This window comes from Pseudonaja textilis, chromosome 9 (assembly GCF_049901715.1).
Source record: "Pseudonaja textilis isolate UNSWEBS1 chromosome 9, rPseTex1.2, whole genome shotgun sequence".
Lineage (NCBI taxonomy): Eukaryota > Metazoa > Chordata > Lepidosauria > Squamata > Elapidae > Pseudonaja > Pseudonaja textilis.
In genome coordinates, this window is record NC_141998.1 from 18,257,566 (window position 1) to 18,281,384 (window position 23,819).

General features: G+C 41.0%; 1 protein-coding gene across 3 annotated transcripts in view; it reads right to left on the reverse strand.

Moving 5' to 3' along the window:
- Positions 1–2,523: 2,523 nt before the first annotated feature.
- ETS1 (ETS proto-oncogene 1, transcription factor) overlaps positions 2,524–23,819 on the reverse strand; it is a 125,127-nt gene continuing 103,831 nt past the window's right edge. For all 3 annotated transcript variants that reach the window (XM_087939092.1, XM_087939091.1, XM_026708970.2), the window contains 4 exons: positions 23,429–23,677; positions 19,181–19,441; positions 5,813–5,931; positions 2,524–4,543 (listed from right to left, as the gene is read on the reverse strand). In XM_087939092.1, coding sequence (XP_087795218.1) covers positions 4,328–4,543; positions 5,813–5,931; positions 19,181–19,441; positions 23,429–23,677 — 845 coding nt within the window. In that variant the 3' untranslated portion in view covers positions 2,524–4,327. The remainder of the gene's footprint in view (positions 4,544–5,812; positions 5,932–19,180; positions 19,442–23,428; positions 23,678–23,819) is intronic.

Here is a 23,819-nt window from a genome sequence, read left to right on the forward strand (position 1 = left end):
CATTGACTCTGCTTCTTGGAAGCCAGCTGGGAAAGTTGCCAATGTTGATCACATGACACTGGGATGCTTTAACTATTGTAAATAGTCAAGTGCTTGAAGTTTAATCATGACCTTGTGGATGCTGCAATGGCCATAAGTAAGAGGATCAGTCATGGGCCACATTTTCAGTGCTGTTGTAACTTCAAACGGTTGCTAAATAAATGGTTATAAGTCAAGGACCACCTGTACCAGAAAGCATTTATCTGCGATAGAAAATCTGCGACCCTCCACATGGATTGAATTACAACTGTCAGCATGACTAAGGAACGTGGCTCCTTGGGATGAAGTTGGAAGTGTAGCTTGTCTACAGGTTTCACTTCCCCATTCTATAGTTCAGAGATTCACAACCTGTTCCAGACTGAAGGACACACTTGTTGTTTGTGGCAAGTTAGAAAGGGCTTCCCCCCAAAAGAGAGTCTATTCTCCAAAACACCTGAAGGATGAACAAGAAGCAATGGATGGAAACTAATCAAGGAGAGATGCAACCTGGAATTAAGGAGAAACTTCTAACAGTGAAGAACAATTAACCAGTTGGACTACTTCAGAAGTTGTGGGTGCTTCATCATTGGAGACTTTTAAGAAGAAGCTGAACAGCCACTTGTGTAAAATGGTATAGTGTCTCCTGTTTGAACAGGGGGCTGGACTAGAAGATTCTTTCCAACTCTATTCTATATTCTGTTCTATACTTACCATAAAAATCTATTCTCTAAGCTATTCTCCAAAGCACCTGAAAGCAGGACAAGAAGCAACGGATGGAAACTAATCAAGGACAGAAGCAACCCTGAAACTAAGGAGAAACTTCCTAACAGTGAGGACAATTAATCAGTGAAACAACTTGCCTCCAGAAGTTGTGGATGCTTCAACATCAGAAGTTTTGAAGGAGAGATTGGACAACCATTTGTCTGAAATGGCATAAGGTTTCCTGCTTAAGCAGGGGGAGGGACTAGAAGACCTCCAAGGTCCCTTCCAACACTGTTATTCTGTTAAATTGTGTGCAAGGAGCCCATTCTAAGAAGACGATAGTACCAGCATCAAGAATCAGATAGGATCAGTAGAAAAACTAAAATTGATTTCATGTGGAATTTTAATTAAAATAAAATTAAATACTTTTCAGACAATGGCTCTTTTGTTTGACCCTTTCTGTCACATTTTGTTCAACCCTTTCTGTCATATTAACCATTAAAAAAATTTAGTCACAACTTTGGAAATGCTCTAAGGCAGCGGTCTCCAACCTTGGCAAATTGAAGACTTGTGGACTTCAACTCCCAGAATTCCTCAGCCAGCAAAGCTCAAGGTTTGGGGGACAAACTGTGATACTAGGCACCCAGGTTGTGCTTCACTGCTACAAAGCTTTATCTGAAAGGGATCTAACTGCTCTTAACTGATTATGAAAAAGCTAAATAGAGTCAGATCCATCCAGTACTTTGATGGGAGAACTTTTGGAACAGCCAGAGCTGTAAGCTGGTCTGAAAAGCTGAAAACACCCACACAAGCATACATATCCAGGGGAAAAAAGCAAACCACTTTCATATTGTTGCCAAGATAAATGATATGAATTTGTTCATGAACTCTTTTGAGACGCGAATTAAACTCAAAACAGACTACCTTTTTATTGTATCAGGTAGCAATGCCTTTCAAAAACAGATCAAATCTGGTCTATCAAGGACAATTAAATTAGAGGAATGGGTCCTCCTAAAATATAGTGGATTTGTTTGTTTTTCTTAACTATGGTGACAACATTATTCCTTCCTACTTTTTGCACCTTTACCCTACAGGTTACATAGCAGGGTCTCAGACCTGCTCTATGTCAAATTCTGCTGACATTTCAAGCAACTCAAAGTTGTCCCACTTTCAACTTTGCATGACTGAAATGAGTCATTGCTATTACAGTTTGGGTTTTTTTGCGGGGGTGGGTGGGAGGGAGTGAAGATCATATTACTGTTCTCCGCTTTGCAAATGCTGGCTCTCCATGTTTGTTCTTTGAAGAGTATTTCATGCATTATATTTCATCGGTGTACAACACAAATGATTAAATACTGACCTAAAAGTCATGAGGCTGACAAACCATTGGTCTCACAAAGCACATTTACAAATGTAGGCCTGGCTGTATTCAGGGAAGGGAAGTCTTAGGGTCCAGACCTCTAGAAAAATAAGGTTCTTTCCCCTTGATTTCAGTCTTCGTAAAGTCTGTTCAATTGCTTTACAAATAGAGTTATATTTTTTTAATCAGCAGATGATTCAAGGCAGGGCAGAAAGAGGGTATACAAATTCATAGAATATCTTAATATTCTACACCCCTTCCACCATAAAATATATTCTAATACACAGTGAAGAAAGAAAAAAAGATTAATCCGTTGAACTTCAACCTTCCCTCCTCTTGAAAGATATTTTAAAACAAACAAACAGCAAAAGCTAGCAGGAAAAGATCATCTATTAATCGTGTCTTTTCAAATATTTTAAAGATGTGTTTTAAAATATGGGTTGTTTTTCTTTTTTGAGATAGTAGATATCAGGTATTTGAGGGGATAACAATCAGCTTTGGCATTCTTTCCTTGTATCCAAATCAGGATGATGGAACTGTAGAGTCAAAACACCAATCCTGTTTATTTTTGGACAACATAGCATGAAGAAAATTAGCATCTATATTATAACTTGCTCGGTGGCCCAGATTTATTTTAAACCCATTCGATAAAAATAAAAGTATCTGCCAAATTAGATAAGACCCCTAACTTCTTCCATGCCTACTCTTAATGCTCATCCTTAAGAGTGTAGACATATTGATGAGAAGCCCATATATTTTGATGTGCTTGTATTATCTCAAAAGAGCTTCTGAATACCCAGAGATTACTGAATCTTTTCTTATAAAATACTCCGTTGCAGATTGTTACAGAATATGATTGACTCCAGTCTGATTCTAATGCTAAATCTGATCCAATTCAGTGATTCAGCTTGATTCAGAAAATGAAGCTGGATGGGGTTTTCCAGCTCAATCCGAAAACCGATTCAGTGATTTGGTCCTATTGCAAGGCACTAATGAAACATTCATAGCAACTGATACCTGTGAAAAGAAGCAGAAACAAGCCCTAACAGATGGACAATTGAATTGTTCCCACAAGAGAATCAATCAACCACCCTACTTTTCAAACAATGGAATAGTTGAAGAAAGAGAGCAATGTTGGTTTATGGTAGCCAAAAATCAGACAGAGTGGGTAGCATCCTTCTAGAATAGATGGAGACAATAAAAAGCATAAACCTTCGAATAAAATCTATTAGTCTGAAAAGATGCTATCTGATCAGTGAGATAAGACTGTTCTCTAAAGTATCCTAGATAAGCATGTACTCATAACATGCAGACACAAATCTAAATAAAATCTCAGTATGAAACTGACACAATTGAAAATGCACAAGCAGAGGCACAGATGTATTGACATAAGAGAATAAAGTGCAGGAAGTCTAGCATTCAAGCAAAACATCCATTCATCTAGAGTTCCCCATTCTTAGCCTACACTTGTATCTTGGTTTTCTACTGGTCTATTCCATCTGCTCATTTCTAGTGAAGTTCTATGTAGACGTATTTCATTTTCTCTCAATGGCGATAAAAATCCGCAGCTGGCAAAACAAACAAACACATGATTTTTTTTGCAATACTGAAACCATTTTAGAGCTTAAGACTATTTTAAAAAATACTGGCACAAAATTTAATAAAATACAAATTCTTTTAAACATTTTCTTTAAACAAAAAAAAAAAGAGGTGGGTTTTTTGGTTCCCCCCACCCACCCTGACAAACAGAAGAACAGAGACCTGTCTTATGAAATGCAAAAATTATCTGAGATCACAGTACTTGATTATTCAGATATATTTTCCTTCTAAAACAGGATGGTTTGCCACTTAAGACTGCTCTCCATCAGTTAAAGACAGCATTGTCTTACAAACACACCGATTGTCAGTTTTTAAAACCAGGAAGAAAGGGGCATTAATATGAATTCATTAAGTAGATGTAACAAAACGTCACATTTCCTGACTTCTAAAATCCCAGCTGCAAATACAACTCCAAGAAGATGTGACTTGGAAACTTGGTTCTTCCTCCTCCCAGCCAACCTATGTCACAGTTTCATTCAAAAGCTTAAAATCCTAGCCCTTCTTAAGTACAGCCAATGAAAAATTACGCTTTTTTTCTTTCTTTTCTTTTTTTCTTTTTTCTTAAGGAAAATAATGGTTGGGGGTTAAGAAAGAAATAAAAGTCCTTATGTTCTGCAGATTGTTCGATTTTGGTAAAAATGGATCCATTCACTCATCAGCATCTGGCTTCACATCCAACATGGCATGGAGCTCTTCTGGAGTGTAACCCAACAAACTTTGCAGATCGCATACGAAACGATACACGTAGCGTTTTCCTGCAGTCTTGTGGATGATGTTCTTGTCATAGTAGTAACGCAATCCGCGGCTCAGCTTCTCATAGTTCATTTTTGGCTTGTTTTTCCTCTTGCCCCATCTCCTTGCCACCTGAAGAATGGGAACCCATAAAATTTAGTTCATGAAATTGTCAAGTGCTATGGAAATCAGGAGTATTAAAATTATTGCATGTTTAAGCTCTCTATAGGAATCTGAACTACTAGCCATCAATGGAATTTGAGCAGAAGTTAAGAATAAAAATGAATTCAAAGTAGATTGGAGTTATATTTTTTCTTTTGAGCATGAAGGGATTCATGACTGATGTTGCATTTCACCCCTCCCTCAGGCTCAGCCTGGTCATCTCCTATGGAAATTCCTTAATAAAAATTAAGAAGAACAGAAAAATTATCCAGAGTGTAACAGTATTTCAAGTTTATTTTGGAAATGTGGGTGACACAAACTGCCATTTTCATAGACTGGGCACACTTGTACACACAGCAGGACATTTTGGGTTCAAATACATACACTGATATAATAAATTTCAAAGCCTAAGAGTTAGTTCAAAGCAGGAATTTGCTTATTGGGATTAATGGATAACTAGAAAAGAGCCATAGGTGATTATTTTTATATATGATCCCTGTGATGAGACTATTAGCATAAAAATGGTAAAACTCTTATATACCCACAATGGAGGAAGGATTGGTGAAGATGGAACCAATAGAGGTGGCAAAATTAACTTGATTGCATAGAGAAAGTTCAATGATTGCATTTATTAAATACTGGAAACCCTGTATGGGCTTTTTGCTGAAAAAGGGGGCAAAATGCATTTGTGATTTATCAGTTTGATGATTAGAAATGATAGCTTATGGAAGAAAGAAATTACAGTGGTATCTCAGTACTTGATTGCTTCAAATTTCTCAAATTTGGTATTCAATACATTTGGACAGGAAAATGTTGACCCAGTACTTGGACTTTGTTTAATACTCAACATGTTGCTATAGGAAGAGGAGGAAAGGTGTGGGAAACAGACAGGAAACTAGACATGCTGGGAAGGTCGCTACAAAAGGAGTGGGATAGCCACAGAGGGCGGATAGGAAGTCGGCCATGATGGAAAGGCCATTGATGTAGGAAAAAGAACAGGAAAAAAGTTTTTCCAGGCTGAAACAAAGGATCATGTGGTAAATCACATGGTTTGTTTGATACTCTTCCTTTTTATTACCCACCAGAACCAATTACACTGAGTACCGAGGTACCACTGTATGATGTAAACTTTGAGAGGATAAAATATAAATGTATTTATAACTACTGGCAAAACGATTGCTATATATGAATTTGACTTAGGGCTTTCATGTGTACAGTCCAAATTAGACCCATTCTTACCTCATCAGGATCAGAAAGTTTAAATTCCCAGCCATCACCTGTCCAGCTAATGAATGACTGGCAGGATTTGTCTGTCAGAAGTTCCAGCAAGAATTGCCATAACTGAATAGGTCCACTACCTAAGATGACAGAGGAACAGGGAGAAAAACATATAAGTATCCTAGAAATGAAACCCATAAATGAAATGTTGTCCCCAGGAACAAATTAGAAATGAGGAAACCACATTCAGGTTAGAGCTGTTTCACTGTTTATTTATTTAGCATGTATTTTACTCTCCTTCCCTGAAATGAAACTGGTGAAGTAAAGGCAAAAAGTTATTATTAAAATCCAAGAATAACACTGCGATAAATTAGAAAGAGTTAGTATTCAAACATGTGCTCTAAACTGGTAGGCAGAAAGGAAAAAAAAACATTCACACAAGAAAGGCCTTGGTAAAGTTATGTCTTCATTAGAAGCCTGAAAGACAGGATAGCAATAGCAATAGCACTTAGACTTATACACTGCTTCACAGTGCTTTACGGCCCTCTCTAAGTGGTTTACAAAGTCAGCATATTGCCCCCCAACAATCTGAGTCCTCATTTTACCGACTTTGGAAGGATGGAAAACTGAGTCAACCTGGAACCACTCAGGATCGAACTCCTGGAATGAGCAGTGAGCTCTGCAGTACTGCATTCTAACCACTGCACCACCGTGGTTCAGGATGGCTATGCTTATCTTCAAAAAGGGTTCCTTGTGTCATCAGATATCCAAGTGAAGAGGTTCTCTGAAGTTCCTTGGAGACCTGCTTTTCTCCAAACAAGGCCCATCTTGTAAGATGCCTTCATGCCTGGAGACCAGGTTATCTGAGGGACCATCTTTTTCCAGTCCTTTCTACTGGCCTAATCTGGTCCAGTCCGATGGGCATCTGGTTCCCATCAATCAAGGAATGTCAGCTGGCAAGGACCAGGCCATAATGCTTGTCCCTCCCTCCTGAGATTAGGATGACCCAGATTCTGCTGGTCTTTCAGAAGGTCCTGGCTATGTGACCAGACCTGGGAGCCCAATTGTATGAAAAGCCCAGCTTTCTAGATACAATGAAACTGACAGATTACAATACTTGTAATCTTGACTGCTGTTTCTTTGTGTGTCCTGTTTTAACTGTTTTGATGATTGTTCGCCACCCACAGTCATGGATTTAAGATGAGTGCAGAGATGACATTCAGTAGGTTCCGACCAGTTCTGGAGAACTAGTAGAGGAAATTTTAAGTAGTTCAGAGAACTGGCAAATACCACCTCTGACTGGCCCCGCCAACCCCATCTATTTTCTGCCTCCCATCGAGTCCCAGCTGATCGGCTGGGCCTTCTTTGGTTGCCCTGCCCAGGAGAACAGAACTCGAAAGCAGGTTAGTGGGGTGGGGAGGGAATGGAGATTTTACAGTATCCTTCCCCTGCCACAACTACCAAGCCACACCCACCAAGTCATGCCATGCCCACCAAGCTACACCCACAGAACCGGTATTGAATCCCACCATTGGATGAGTGGCTATACAAGTTGAATCACTCAATCAAACAAACATCAATATCAGAACCTATTCTAGCAGTTGAGGAGACGGTCCCCATCTCTCATAAATAGTCCAAATTCTGACATGTCCCCTTCTCCTAACTTGTCTCACAGCTAACAGCTCACTTATTTTAGCTCAGCTACAATGGGTTCATGAGAGCTGTCACAATGCGTGCAATAATACCCGCATGCTGCACATTCCTAGTAGGTTCCCAGGATGTCTTCCAAGCTTGTGCCTCAACTAAGGAGTTGGATCCTGCTGGAATGGCAGCCGCTGAATAGGAAAATCAACGGGATGTTTGTATGCCAGTTTAGAGCTTGCATCTTAGTTACCTAGACAGGATTTTGGCATTTTCTGCCAAGGGAGGAGCAGCCCTTCCCTCCCACCTGCCAAAAGATGCAGTGACCACAACCTGACCTCCAGCAGGCTCCTGCCTCCGCGTCTTGCCTGCTGCTTCTCCTGACCTTGACTTTTTGTTCCTGGCTGTGTTTACCAAGAAGTGATAAAAAAAAGGAGGCAGGTATGAAAATTACTGGCTTCCTTCCAAGGCGTGTTGATGCAGGAACAAACTGCACAGTTTCACCGAGTTAACCAGTGTGGGGTAAAAAAAAAAAAAAACCAAACAAATTTGGAGCCAGTTAGTGGCTATTAATATAAGGAGAGGCAGCCCTGTTGTTGTGGGTGGATGGAACAGGGGGAATCATTGGAACATGGGTGGAGAGAGACTAATCTCCCTATTAAATCACTTGGTGCTTTTTTTAAATAGTTCCCTTTTTCCTGGAAAAAGTTAGATTAAGCTCCAAGCGAGAGAAAGTCTGGCAGGAGATACAATTCGATTTTTAGACTTACTTTTTTTTTTTCATCTTCTTCACCTTCAATTTTGAAGGAACAAAACCTTGAACTTTCTTCTTCAGTGCCATTTTGGGTGATGCTAGCAAAGATACTACTGACTCAGAGGTGGCATTCAGCAGGTTCTGACCAGTTCTGGAGAACCGGTAGTAGAAATTTTGAGTAGTTCGCTGAGTAATTCTGACTGGCCCCACCCCCATCTATTCTCTGCCTCCCAAGTCCCAGTTGATTGGCTGGGTCTTCTTTGGTTGTCCTGCACAGGAGAACAGAGCTGGAAAGCAGGTTAGTGGGGTGGGGAGGGAATGGGATTTTGCAGTAACCTTCCCTCAGGAGTGGGGTTGGAATTGAGATTTTACAGTATTCTTCCCCTGCCATGTCTACTAAGCCACGCCCACCAATTTTTAGTAATTTTTTTTGAATCTCACCACTGTACTGACTCCGTCCTAAATAAGCAGGGGTTTACACAACAGGCTAACAAACAGTTTGCTAAAGAAGTCACAATGGTTTGCATTTACACAGCACACTAAATCATGCTTTACGAATCACAGCGGTGGAGTTCATGCTAAATCAAAACCAAGAAATGACTCAATACAAAACACAAATCCAGTTGTAGGTATGAGTGTATGGATATTATTGTATGCAGCCCAAAGTCACATTCTATAAAATGGATGGCTGTGTAACTATGAGTTGTAAATTAAATAAATAAATACACACAATTTGGTTAGTTGTTGGTAAAAGGGAGCTTGCCTTCGGGATATTTATGATCCATTTCTTTTTCAGTCTTTCTTATAATTTTCTATACAGAAAACTTCCCAGAATTGTTTGGAGTTGGGCGGCCTGTTTTAAATAAATAAATAACGATTATTCTTTTAGCTGAACCTTTGACCAGCACCATTTCCTCTCCCTATCTTCTTTGGTTCTTATGGTCAAAATATTGATGTTATGTGAGTAGTATGAACGTTCTAAAAACCAGGAAGTTCATTACTGGCTGAAAAAGAGCTCCATGAGCGAGAGGAGATGGACAGTCTATAAATTTAGTAAATAAATAAAAATGTGTTGACATGTACCTTTCCTGGTCTCCTCTAATATGCAGGCACAGGAACCTGCTTTTAGCCACTTATGTGAATCATAGCTGCCTATATTGAAAAACTATCTTTTACAGATTAGCAGAGTTGGAAGGGATCTTGTAGGTCATCTAGTCCAATCCATCCAAGAAGGAGATCCTACACCATTTCTGACAAATGGTAGTCCAGTCTCTTCGTGAAATCTTCCAGTTATGAAGCTCCCACAACTTCCAAAGGCAGCTTCTGTTCCATTGGTTGTTTGTTCTCACTGTCAGAAAATTTCTCCTTATTTCCAGATTGAATCTCTCCTTGATCAGTTTCCATCCATTATTCCTTGTCTGGCATGGCCAGTGCTTTAGAAAATAGCTTGACCCCTTCCTCCTTGTGGCAGCCCCTCAAATATTGGAAGACTGCTATCATGTCTCCCCTGGTCCTTCTTTTTACTAGACTAGCCAAGCCCAGTTCCTGCAACCATTCATTGTATGTTTTAGCCTCCGGTCCCCTATTCATCCTGGTTGCTCTTCTCTGCACTCTTTCCAGAGTCTCATCTTAACACAGAGATCAATAACTCTTTTCAAAGCTGGTCTTGGTCTGATTTGAATTGCAGCCTAACGAAGTACAGGTACTCCCATATCTTGAATGAGTTTCCCCTCTTGGCCCTTAAAAAAAAAAACTTTTGGCAGGCTGTCGGGGCCAATCCAGGCTTTAGAAGGGAAGTGCAAGTTGCTCACCTCTTCTTTAAATAGTCTTTCAGCAACACTTAGAGTAGATCTGACATTTAGAACTCTCTCTTTTATACAACAGTGGTTTCCTCTCTAGGTTGTCAGATGTGTTGCACCTCTTCATTATTTTTCTACACTGTTCGGTGTCCCTGTTCAGACACTCAACACAATTTAAGGTCAATTCAATCATGCCTTTTTCAATTTCAGTTTCCTTCTGCCATGTTACTGATGTTTGGTGAAGCTGCTGCCCAAAAATTATAAATCTTCCTAGTGGAAATATTCCTAGCTTTCCTGAGCTGGAGTACTGAGAATTCCATTTATTAAATTTACAGAGGTAGATCAAAAGAAAGAATGCTTAGAAATTCACAGACATTGAGGTGGCACAATAGTATCTGGCTTTTCATTCTCTTCCATGGCTTAGATGGAAACTATGCTGTATATCTTAACAATTAAGAAGAGGGAAGTAACATGGGAAGGAAAACTACATAGTCAGAAACTAACGAATGGAGCAGCTAAGAATGTGCAAGAATGCAAAGAGCATCTTGTGTAATGTCAAGCAGGAAAGGCCAGGTCCACACATTAAACTGATTTATTGCTACTCAACACAACAATCTTCTAATAATGGTTAGCAAAGGCTTGGTGATAGATAAGGGTCAACAGGGATTCAAGGGAGTTGGACTTAGCTTACTGGTGCCTATGTAGGAATTCTAGGCTGATTCCTCTTTTAACTCCACCTCCAGATTCTGCCACTCCTTCTCCTACACCCAGAGTTTCCTTAGCTCTGGCAACATATATAGGACACATTTTCTGGAGTACACCTTGCTAAGCCTAGTGGAACCAGCTTCTACATGCTCCAGCACAGTATGAAATCATTCTCCAAAGAGACAGAGTTTGATAAACCTGACTGTACTTTCAACTATGTGCCTGATGAACCCAGAACAGAGGCCAAACGCTGATAGAATGATTGGACTTTAAATAGGACCACATCTATCTCCTGCTCAGGGGTGGGATGCACATATTTTTTACTACCAGTTCTGTGCACGTGGCTAAGTGGGCATGACCATGTCCCTCGTTGGGCATGGCTTCTTTTTTTGCAGGACCTGCCCCCTGCTCGCATGCCACTTTTTTGCCTCCTGGGCCCCAGGGAAGCCTCCTGGGAGGCCGTTTTTGCTCCCAGGAGGGTTCCCTGAGGCCCAGAAAGCAAAAAACAGAGGGGGGGCTGTGCAGTACCCCTCCCAGGGCCCCTTTTTGCCTCCTGGGGCTCTGGGAAGCCTCCTGGGTGAAGCAGTAAGACAGCAAGGATCCCGGCACAGCTGATCATCGGAACAGCTGATCATCGGGAGGGGAAAAATAATACCAGTTTGGTCGAACCAGTAGCTGTTTTTTTTTACTCCCGGTTTGGCCAAACAGTAGCATTTTTTACTACTGGTTTGCTCAAACCAGGCCAAACCAGTAGAATACCACCACTGTTATTGCTTCAAAGAAAAGAAACTCCAAAAAAGCTCATGATGCACACAAATAGGAGAACGTCACACATCCAACGAGGAAGGGGAAGAGAACATAAACATCACTGCATGTACAAGAATCATCCTGAGTTTTCTTTTTAAAAAGTTAGTTTTGAATTCCTCTGGTAATTTTAAAGCAAGAGGGCTATCGAGGAAAATGTAGACACTACAATAAATTTAGGAGTAAGTTTAAAACTGGTATGAGATTCCATCAATTGGACTCCATAAATTATTTAATCTACCTGAATTATGGCTATTTAACCTCTGCTTAAATATCTACTATCTATCATTGGAGGTCAAATACATTCTAGTTGCATTACACTTTATTTAAATGAGTCCAACTGAAGCTGAAATGTATTTCAGGATTTTCATTGTTTATTAGCCAGACTAAACAAAGGTCTGTAAAGACCACTCCTCTTGATTAATTTTTGTAGAGTCTGCAATGTACTTGCTAACTCAAAAGTGTCTTTGTTAGGCTGTATTTAGACATACGGATTCTATATATTATGAAACAGAGAAATCATCTGATGTTGGCATTCTGGGCACAAATAACAATCTGCCTTTTGTGGTGTAACCTTTTGAAATTCAATAAAAAAAAGGGGGGGGGGCTCTTCTCAGCCCAAACTGAATCCAGCAAGCCTGTTCATTTTGGGGATGGCTTGCAAGAAACCAACCCTTCTGCTCATCACAAGGAAGAGGAAGAAGGTTCTGGGTTTCTTTCCCCAGTGTCTGCTGACCTTTGTACTATAGAAAAAGGGTGGACTAAGAATAGAGCCAGTCAGAGGTGCCTCACATGCTAAATGCGATTCACAATGAACGCCCTTGTCTCGCCTTCCTCATGGTGAAGGAAACTCTTCAAGAACAGCCAATGGGGGATTGTTACACATTAGGAATCCTCTAGCATCACCATGAAAATATGATGTGTCTAGTGGATTGTGGAGTGGTGACTACACTGAGAACCCTGTTTGAGGAAAGCCCCTTCAGGAAGTGAATACATAATCAGTGACATATTTGCAGTTTGGTCTCAGAAGTTTCTGCTGGCACGACTCTAATTTTGTCCCTGGTAAACCATCAGCCTTGTTGGGACTTTCTGGGAATGTCTTGATATAATTTTCTTCATTTTCTGATGTCACTTGATAGCAACTTCCTCCAACTTGTCATCTCCAGATATGTTAGCCAAAAAGGACCAAATTGGTCAGGAATTCCAGAATTGAGTCCAAAACATCTGTACATCTTTGATCAGGCATTAACTGAACAAAGGTCACAGTAAAACTATAGTTCCCTGTTCCAAATTTTCTTAGAAGTTACATCTTTGACTAAAGGAAGAACATGCCTTGCCCCTATGCGTTCTACTACAGAGTTGGTGCATTGAGGCGTGGGCTCAGTTGAGTGCTTGGAAAACCTCCTTCAAGGTTAAAGCAGTTCAACTTTGGAACCAATAAGTGAAGGAGATGATAAGCTCCCCTTCTCTGCATTTGTTCAGGCAGAAATAGGAGAGGCATCCATCAGAGATTCTTTATCCTGGGCTCAAGAGATTAGAGTCAATGGCATAAGCATCCCTTTGCTGTATGATGCTATGAATGTAGCAATCCCACTGGCTTTAGAGAAAAGGCAGTCATCTGCAGACTTTAAAACACATAAACTCCTGAAGTCCTATATTCTGCTATTTTCTATCTGTAATCTGTCAGAGTCCTTCACAGTCAGGGCGAGAGGAAGGAGGGAGGAGGAAGGTGAAAGATGGGAGAAGAAGGAGGAGGAGGAGGGGGAAGGGGAAGAAGAGAAGGAGAAGGAGGAAGAGGAGGAGGAGGAGGAGGAGGAGGAGGAGAGGAGGAAGAAGAAGAAGAAGAAGAAGAAGAAGAAGAAGAAGAAGAAGAAGCTTAACTAGGGCACTGACAGCTTCTAATCCCATTGACTGTTTCTACATTTTTATGCAACCACTGTCTTCAGCTACTTTAGAAAAAGATTTGTGAAATTGCATACTTATGGTTTTATTTAGCTGTAACATGTCCTAGTGCTCCCAAAAATGGAGATTTGCAAAGCAGAGGGTTTTTTTTATTGTTGTTGTTGTTGTTGTTTTAAAAAGAGAGAGAGCAGCACTTTTCCACATAACACAGCTTGTGGCTCCTATGTGACAAAACGCTAAGGAAGAGTGTTCCACATGAAACTGTCAGCAAAACGGAGATGAATGAGAGAATCTGAAGCAGCTATGCAGAAACATGAGTAAGTAAATCATTAGCCTACCCAAACATACCTACATGTTAATAATTTATGGCCCATCAGCCACTGTCTGGAAAGAAGAAGAAGAAAACTCCCTTTAAAAATAAGCCAAAACTGATGAAGTCAGCCAGTTTTAAGATATTCCTTCTCATCCCAAATGAGTGGGCTTTTTGCAGATAAATGCCCCTCTGAAATTTCCCATTCTTTTTCTGGAACTAACTTGGCTTTAAGAAAATCCTATGGAAGTCTCACTTGGGGGGGGGAGTGTAAAGTAATGTCTAGGGCAGGAGTGTCAAACTCAAGGCCCATGGGTCGCATCTAGCCCGTGGGGTGCTTAGATTTGGCCCATGTGGCCACCCTGAAAACAACAAAGTGCCTCTGCCAGCAAAAATGGAGCCAGCAAAAATGGAGGCTCTGTTTTTGACCGTGATGGCCTCCTGCAGCCCTCTGCCAGCAAAAACAGAGCCCAGGGGGGTGGGGATTGTGTGCAGCCTGCCCATAGCCCTCCTGGGCTCAGTTTTCAGCTGCAATAGCCCCCTGCAACCATCTGCTAGTGAAAACAGAGTCAGTGATGTTGAGCTGGCCGTACCCACCGTGGCCACAGTCCCCTGGCCCCCCGAGGTCAAACACAACCAGTGGTGGATTCAATATTTTTTACTTCCGCTTCTGTGGGCGTGGCTTGGTGGGTGTTGCAGGGGAAGGTTACTGCAAAATCCCCTTCCCTCCCCATCCCACTAACCTGCTTTCCAGCTCCGTTCTCCTGTGCAGGGCAACAAAAGAAGACCCAGCCAATCAGCTGGGACTTGGGAGGTGGAGAATAGATGGGGGCGGGCCCAGTGAGAGGTGGTATTTGCCGGTTCTCCAAACTACCCAAAATTTCCCCTACTGGTTCTCCAGAACTGGTCAGAACCTGCTGAATACCACCTCTGAACACAATCCTGATGCAGCCCACAATGAAATCTAGTTTGACACCTCTGGTCTAGAGAGCACCTCTCAAGTGTCTCTTAGGCCTGGAGCACCGACACATATGCTCAACAGGAGAAGGCTTCCTTGCAACCTTCTAGAAAATTACTCCAAACTGGACAGAATGAGAGAGAGAGAGGGGCACCACCCTCCCTTGGGATTTAATTATAGTCATTATGAAACTGAGGAAAAGTAAAGGGATGTGAAATAAGAAGACGTCGCTAAAAACTAATACCACTACTTTGTTACACATTTGTCTCTTCAAAGTTTTTTTTTTTTTTCTGAAAAATCGCAACACCGGCCAACCATGAATGCTAACAGCTAATTTTGTTCTCATTTGCAAATGTCTAGCAGGTGTCGCTAGAGTAACTGAACCAAAACTGATCCAGTTGTTGGACTTCTCCAACAGCCTAAAGACACTCTCATACCAGAACTTTTAAGAAGTGCAATAGGCATGTGCAAAATTTATCAGTCCAAAGCTTTTGATTTCCCATTGGATTATGCCACTCTGAATTAGTTCAGCGGTTCCCAAAAGTACAGTCCAAACCAAAACTGGCATGTGATATTTCAGATTTAACTTCCAGATTAGGTTGGTCTTTGTCAGAGTAGGTCTACCTTTGCTGGGTCTAATTTGCACAACATACAAAGCCAACATGTGTTTGTTTGCTTTAGGCTTAGTGGGTTGCATTTACCCCACCTCTGAATTTGTTCAATCACTTTTTGCAGTTTAATGCATTGTTTGAACCTGGCCATCGTGGTTCACTCCATAAATCTTGGCTGCATAGTTGGCCAACCCAGGCTTCGCATCTGGCAAGGATTCACACAAGTGGCAGAGGTGATCACTGCTGTTTACAGCCTCCTGAACACTATGTTGCAGCTGGGACGTATTGTGAATTTGACCCATACATATTTGTTGTGGATCTGACAATCTTATCAATCAGTAATCCTGCTTGGGGGGTGAGGGTGGGGAATCCAGAAATGTATTTTTTGAGAATGGGAACATTTGCAGATAGCAGTGAATTTTCATCACTTCTTTCTATAAGCCGTAAGAATTGTTTATCCTTTCCAAACTATCTGATAATATACAGGATAGCTCAAAAAGAAGAGGCCTGGGGGCCTGTAAGAGATCTGGTTTGCCACCTTCCTGAGATATATATTCTTGATTGTAATTATGCTGCAGTTATTGTTGTTGCTGTTGTTGTCAATTCTGGAAATCACCTTTTAGTTGTATAATCTGCAAAACGGGAAAACCTGGTTTGACCCAACAGGAATTTGGTTTGGATTTTGGTTATGCCTTCCGTAATGGTTGAGTTTACATATTGTGCTGTGTTATGCCTTGTTTAACCACAATTTGAGTAACCTCCATTGGCTGGCTTCTAGAAAGCCATAAATCATTATTTAATGATCAAACAAGCCAGAAACCAACATTTACATATGCAGTGGCTAATTTTACACAACTACAACCCTACAGAATTCAGTGTCTTCCTTGCCCTTCTGCACCTCTAGGTAGCAATGAATAAGGAACTATGGAAAAACATCAGCTTCTATGGATGATCTAGAACTAATTTAACAAAAGACAGGTGTGTTAGGAAGGTGATGTTTCAAAGTCTGTCCAAACCACCAACATAGTTGCTTGATTAAGAAGATCTGACAGATGAACTTTTACAAACTTTTTGATCAGCTCTGGGTGTGTGGAATAACATTGGGTGGGGAATACTGCAACACTTCTGAACAGCCCTGACAATTTGCCAAAATCAGTTAAGATGTGGAGCATAGATAGTGGTGTTTGCGCCTTCGTTGCCAACTTGAGAAAACATCAAAAGCCAAATTGGGTTTCTACCAAAAGCATCACCTTCTCAGCAAAGTTGTTATCATCAAGTAGGTTGTGCCTCACTGGCGATTACGAACCGCACAAATAATCTTGCTGTCAGTGAAACTATCAACAAAGTAAAATCTACAAAACTGTTGGTCTGTTTTGCCATTTACTGCAGAGATAAACACAATGCCATCTTAATTTCCCATAAAATGGAGGCTTTCCTCTATTTATTAAGTCAGTATTTCTGAAGTTCATTACATGATACCAAAGTCTGTTTGGCCAGTTTACAACATTTTTTTATGAGAAAATCTGGCATTATAATATTCATTTTCATATTACAGTGAAAGAATATAAGATAATTAAAGATAAAAACACCCCTTAGCTAAGGTCACCTCCTGAACTGATAGGCAAAGTGAACCCAAGAACTCTTAGCTTTTAATGAACTATTGGCACCTTTCAGCCTTATGATTTTCCAGGATTCAAAGCCATTGCTGCCTTCTTGTTCCCCACAATACTAACCATCTAATAACGTATAATAATTTCTGAACAGGAAGCAAAAGCAACAATAATATGATCCACAGAAGACCATCAAGTGGTAACTAGTATAACTTGGAGATCAACAAACCAAGAATTGGAATTCTATTTGCAGAACATTGTATTTTGTGATTTTTCTCCAGTTCTTTCTCTTCTCTTCTGCTGTCTGTAGGTACCACAACATCTACTATGCAGACTTTTTGGTCTTTTTTTTTTATCAACAACTGTTAATTCAAGGGGGTCCTTGCCTAGAAATGCAAACAGAACTGTGGCAAAGAAAGCAAAGATACTACCAATAGTTAATCCCAAAGTAACCGAAGCACCACTTCAACACAGTCAGCATTGACAAAAATCACCATCAGTCAATTGCAAAAGGCAGCTTTACTTGGAACAGCTTACATCCTGAAATGATACTTTCTCCAGCATCAAACACCTGTCTATCTGAGTTCCTCAGGAAGGACTCAGTAGATGGATAAAAATTCCAAATCCAGTCTAAACAGTTATTTATTATGATTGGTTGCACAGTCATCCAGATGCTGGATTTTGACTTATTCAACTTATTATTCTGTTGAGTGGCATATTTCCAACTGCAGTCATAGTAACCGACAAAAAATGACACTGTTCATGTAACTGTAAGCTACTGGTTGTCTAGGAACTCCCAACAATATAAATCTAGTAAACAAAAGAGTGAGTGATATACACCATGTGAATGAACATGCATCCTTGCAATATCTGAAACAGCTCGATGGACTTTTTGGATTCATTTCATATCTACCCCACAATCATGGCTGAATGGAGCCTCTCTCCATTCAGCCTCAATCAACCTCCTTACTTTCTGTTCTTCACCTACATCTACTGCTTCTACAACCCACAGGTACAATTCATAGCTCAGAACTAAAATGACTAACCACTTCCTCTTGCATATAGCTCCTAAAATTATCTTTCATCTTCCCCAGAGGCACCACATACATGCACACACTTTCACAAAGAATTGTCACCCCTACATATATTTTTTAAAAAAACCTCTGCAAATTGAAATAATAACATTCAGGTGTGGTCTCAAAGGCAGCTCTAACAGTCTCACTGCTGCTGTTTGTGTAAAAGTTTGAAAGAGATAAGTCTTAATAGTTAACTCTGGGATGTATGGCCTCTGCAAGGCATCAATTTCAAGCTCCTTCTTCATTCCAACAGTGGCATGACGTTAATGGTACCCAGTCTTAATTAAGGTTTAAGGTTTGTAAGCATCTCTAATGTGATGTGTGTAAAATGCTTTAAATACCAGGAATATGCAGAAAGTCAGAAAGTACAAAGGCTAGATTAGACCACGCGGGACTGCAAATCTGTAGTTGGTGTGTTGTGAGGACCTAGTCATTGTCTTAGTATATTTATGAACCAAGATATCACAGTACATCATAAAAGGATGTTATTTACTTGAGCTTAATATACTTATGTAGATACATCCAACGTATTTGTAACCTAGATTCAGTGAGGGTGTTATTGTTACTGTCATTCATCCTGCCAATGAGAATGACACACGAGTTGTGGTTGTATAACACACTGATCCAGGTGAACAATTTAGCCCATTGGTTTGTAGAATGAGACGAATTATAAAGTAACCAAAAGCACTGAGATTGTAGAGCAGGGATGTCAAACTCAAGACCAGGGGGCTGGATCCAGCCTGTGGGGTGCTTAGATCTGGTCTGTGGGGCCACCCTGGAAACAATGAAGGACCGACCTGGGGTGCCTCTTTCAGTAAAAACAGGGCTCTGTTTTCTCTGGTAGAGAGGTGCAAGAGACCATCATGGCCAAAAATGGAGATGGGGAGCCTGTTTTCGCTGGTCGAGCACTTGGGCTGCCACAGGCGACTCCGACACAAGTGACATCAAGCTGGCCACGCCCACCTGGCCATGCCCAGCCCAGCCCCCAAGGTCAAATACAACCTTGATGAGGCTTTCAATGAAATCAAGTTTGACACCCCTGTTGTAGAAGAAATTTCTAAAGAAATATTAAACAAAATTTTAAGGAACCTTCCCTTAGCTGATTGCACAAATGCAAACCACCAGATCCTTCCTTAACCAATCTAATTTGATCATGTTGTATGCATGAATGCAGCCATGAGAAACTGCTTCGATCACCCACATTTCTCCAGCATCTTACCTGTGTAACCGGCCAGGGCAGCAGCAGGGATGACAGGTTTGTCCTTGTTCATGTCAGTTCGGTCTCGAACATAGTCCTTGAAAGTGCCTTTGGGCTTGTGGTTGGGCAGAGGGACAGGATAGTCCTCTGAATCAAAGCTATCATAAGAAGGGACGCGCTGGAGACTCTGGAAGGATGACTGGCTGCTCCAAGACTGCGCCAGACGGTCACAACTGTCATAACTTTCTATACTCTCAAAAGAATCTTGGCCCCCAAGTTTACCTGCAAGGCAAGAACAAAGGAAGTTCACTTCCAACCAGTGATTGAGATGCCTTCATAAGAAGAAGAAAACAGCCCAGGTTACAAATAACATCTGACTGCCTGACTACCTGTAGACTACCTCCAGATCCAGAGGTGGTATTCATCTGGTTCAGATCGGTTCTAGCATACTGGTAGCAGAAATTTTGAGTAGTTCAGAGAACCAGCAAATAACACCTCTGGCTGATCTCCCCCATCCTTTCTTGTCCTATATTCCCTTGTTTTTTAGCTCAGCTGATTCGCACAACTAAAAAAACACTAGCGCTGACAGAGGGCATTTTTTGAGTGCTGTGTGCATGCGAGTGCAAAGCCCACTCTCAAAGAACCAGTTGGAAAACATGTAGAATCCCACCACTGTCCAGATCCTCACCAACATTGATTTCAATATCATGTTTCATTTTCCCCTTCTTTCTGGCAGCACGGCCACCAGCCTGTCCCTCAAGAGGTTAATGTAGTTCTCAGACAAAAAGAAGTCATGCAGTCCCGGTATTCTTCTCCTGCAACTCCACCATGAAGGCTTTTGTGGTAGGTTTACTGCTGAAAAGGAGCCAGACATGAGTATCTTCAGGTATAGATCTGCCCTGGAGGGCTGTTGGCATGATGGGTTTAGAAGGGCGCTACGCCATATTGGATGGCGTCCAAAACAGGTGTAAGGGAGAGGCTTAAGTTGAAGCTGCAATGAGATGAAGATGGATCTCATATTCCCTTCTTTAAGTGTTGTGTCCATCTGACACTTGCAGTTCTTGGTCTAGGTAATATCACTTAATCTTTTGAAGAATTCATAGCAGGACCATTGTGAAATCAGAGTTCACAGGATGAATTCTTCTAAACTGCCTGAACATTGTCTCCATGTTTTAAACATTTGCATGACTTTTTCTCCTACTCAGGTAAGGGTATTGCCAAACCTGAGAAGGGACGGAGTTCTTTATGGCTTTCACTGGATCCTAAGGAGGGAAATAGCTTGGACTACAGCTCTGGAGCCATGGTGGAACATAGTCTGGATTCCAGAGGACAGAGATAGTGAGTTTAAGTAGTTTGGTTGGGAGATAGAGGGTCAAGTTCTCAAAAGTATATCTCTAATGATGCAAGTAGTTTGCTTTAGTTGGGGAGGCCTTCTGCATATAGGTGAGGAACACTGACTTCTTAGAAGTAACTTTGTGTGTGTCTTTCTTGGTTTTTGGAGCTGGACAGGAGCACAGTCTTACAAGAAAGGCCAAGATTATAAACCGAAAGTAGTTCAATCTCACATTCAATCTCTAGTTCAACCTCCAATTTCTCCATCTAACAACAAGATGTTGCAAGAAGAAGGAATGATGTCTTCATGCAGATTACTGAGCTAGATGGAGAAACCATTTGACCTGGTATAAGGAAACCACCAAGCATACAGATTACCACTTGTCACATCAAGAAACTTCAGCAAATGTGACACCCTGGCTTCCAGATTCAGGCGAGATATATATATATGAAATGTGAAAGTGTTCAAATATATATATTTGAACACTTTCACATTTCAGCCACATATGCAGAGCCCTCTGTTACAAACAAGGAGAGGTTGTGCATTGTCCCTTCTTCTTCCTCCTCCTCATGACCATTAGATATTACCTCAGTCCTGGCAAACATGAGGGTTGTTTATTCTTTGCTTCTTAAGAGATCACTTTGCCAGAAATCCAATATGTCAAGTCAGGCAACTCTGCCCAGATTAATCACTCTTACTTCAGCTAAAAATTTGAATTCCTACCAAAGCACACAGGTTCAAAAGTGAACAAATAAAACAAAACAAATAAGATCTTACACTGCTTTCTCTGGAATTCCACTTGATGGCTGTTGCTTAACCATTTCAGTTTTACTGACAACCTTAGGAGTGTAGTAGGATCATTTGAGTTCATTAATTACCAAAACCAGTCTGAAAACAGCTGCTGGGATTGTGTAAGACCCGGGGGGAGGAATTCATTGGCAGAGATGGTGGCAACCAAAGCCCACATAATAACTCTCAGAGGTGGGGAGAAGGCTTTGAACTGGCCTATTTGCCATGTTTTGATTTGACCTCCATATCCTGTCCAGTATGTACCTCCCTATCCACCCACCCCCAAAATATATCTAGTAAGAATTTAGATAATGGCAGGAATCACTTGCTTGAGATAAGCAAAGTATAGAGAGTCTCTAAAATCTAGAATTTGAAAGGCGTGCAATGCCTTTCTCATATTGCATCTTTAGAAGACTCAAAAGCAAATGCATGGCTTAAGAAAACAAACAACTCTTCAACAATTCTATTGGTGGTATTTCTAGTTGAAAAATCTTGCATAGCATAGCACAGGAAAGTGTCCATCAGTCAAAGGAGATATATCACCTTGCCAAAATAGTGCTATTTATTTATTCATAAACCTGCAAAGTGATCCCAAAGGAGGGATAAATTTGTTAAACAAACAAACAAAACACATTATTTATTTAGTCGGCTGATGTGCCCAATGAGGGAGCTGTATCCTGTAAACCTTGGCTGATCTCAAAAGAGCTCAGCAAGGTCAGTTAGACCAGGATAATACTTGGATGGGAAAACAAGGGTGTAGGCTACACTGGAAAATTAAAAAAATAAATCCTAGAAGGCAAACCACTTCCAAATAGTTGCCAAGAAAAGTATATGGCTGTTTCCAGAAATTTTTCCATTTTTAAATATTGTGTGATAGGTGAGCTTAGCTACTGTGGCTTGATCACAGTGTTATCTCAACTAACCATAGCATATTCCAAAAACTGTGGTTCAATCATAGCTTTTAGTGATATGAAATCCCAGATAGTGCAGTTATTGCACAACAGTAGGTGAGTTATTGTTTGTTCATTGGTTTGTTGTTTTTTTGTGCTAAAAGAAACCAGACCAAAAGGCTGGGTTTCATGGGGGAAAAAATAAAACCATCTCAACCCCACTGTCAAGTGTAGACAGGGGTGTCTGGGAATCAGAACTGGGGCCAAGAATGAGGTCAAATCCAATTTATTATTGAATAAAAAAAGCTGATATGGATCTGAAATATATATTAAAGGTATGGTGGTGATGATAATGGATTTATAGGTATATACATGTTTGAAACCAAAGTCATTCAACCTTATTTGCAAATAAGCCTGGTGTCCCCATTTGAGTGAGGAGTTATAACATACATTTTCCCCCCTGAGTTTTGTCGCAAAGCAATTCACAGTGTCAAGGGGGCCATTAACTTATGACAGTTACACATTTTTTTTTCAATAGCCTTTGCCAGTTCTTCAAGATGTCTTGGATTATGACTTCCAGAGTCAGTAGTTGGGGAAGACTAGATTAGAACATTTCTCCAGTAAGATCACTTAGGCATACTATACCAAAATTATCCACCATTTAGAAAAAGTTGCCAGCAATAGCAATAGCACAGTACTTAAGCTTGCATACCACTCTGTAATGCTTTAAATGGGTGGTTTACAATGTTAGTATATTGCCTCTAACAATCTTGGTCCTCATTTTATCGACCTTGGAAGGATAGAAGTCTGAACTGATAGCAATAGCACTTAGACTTCTATACTGCTTCACAGTGCTTTACAGCCCTTTACAGCCCTTTCTAAGTAGTTTACAGAGTTGGCATATTTTCCCCAACTCTGAGGACAATCTAAGTCCTCATTTTACTGACTTCAGAAAGCTGAGAGGCTGAGTCAACCTTGAGCAGGTGGGAATCAAACTCAGTCAATCAGCAGCAGAATTAGCCTGCAATACTGCATTCTAACCACTGCTCCACCATGGATCAAACTCTAGACTGTGGGCAGAGTTAGCCTGAAATACTGCATTCTAACCACTGCAACACCAGGGCTGATATGGTGAGGCTGCTCACCAGCAGATTGCAACCATGATCTGAAGAAGTTTTTTGCAGTACCAGGAATGGAACAGAAGCAACCACAATGCCCCAAGTAGAGGGGCCCTTATTATCTACTTGTCTACACTACCTCGGCTGGCACGCCCCATGCACATGTTATCCGGTGTTACGACTTCCTGTTTGATTGTGAAGTAGTCTGTCTGCAAGGAGTCCATCTGCACTGGGTCGCGAAGAAGGACTGATGGGTACTCATTCTCATATTTGAGAGAGAGGAGCTCCTCAGAGCTGATTGGATGGAGAGTCTGGTAGGACTCTGTGATGAAGCTGGGCTCAGAAAACTCTGATGGAGGCACACACTGAGCATGCTCAATGCCATAACCTGCAAGGAGAAAAATGGCATGAAGTGGTGATCCAGGGTTTTAGGGATCTATGTGGGCACCTCAGCAGAAAAGGCTGCTGTCTAGGATTTGCCAAAGATCCCACAACATGCCCTTTCAGCTAGATCTGATGTTATAGGCAGA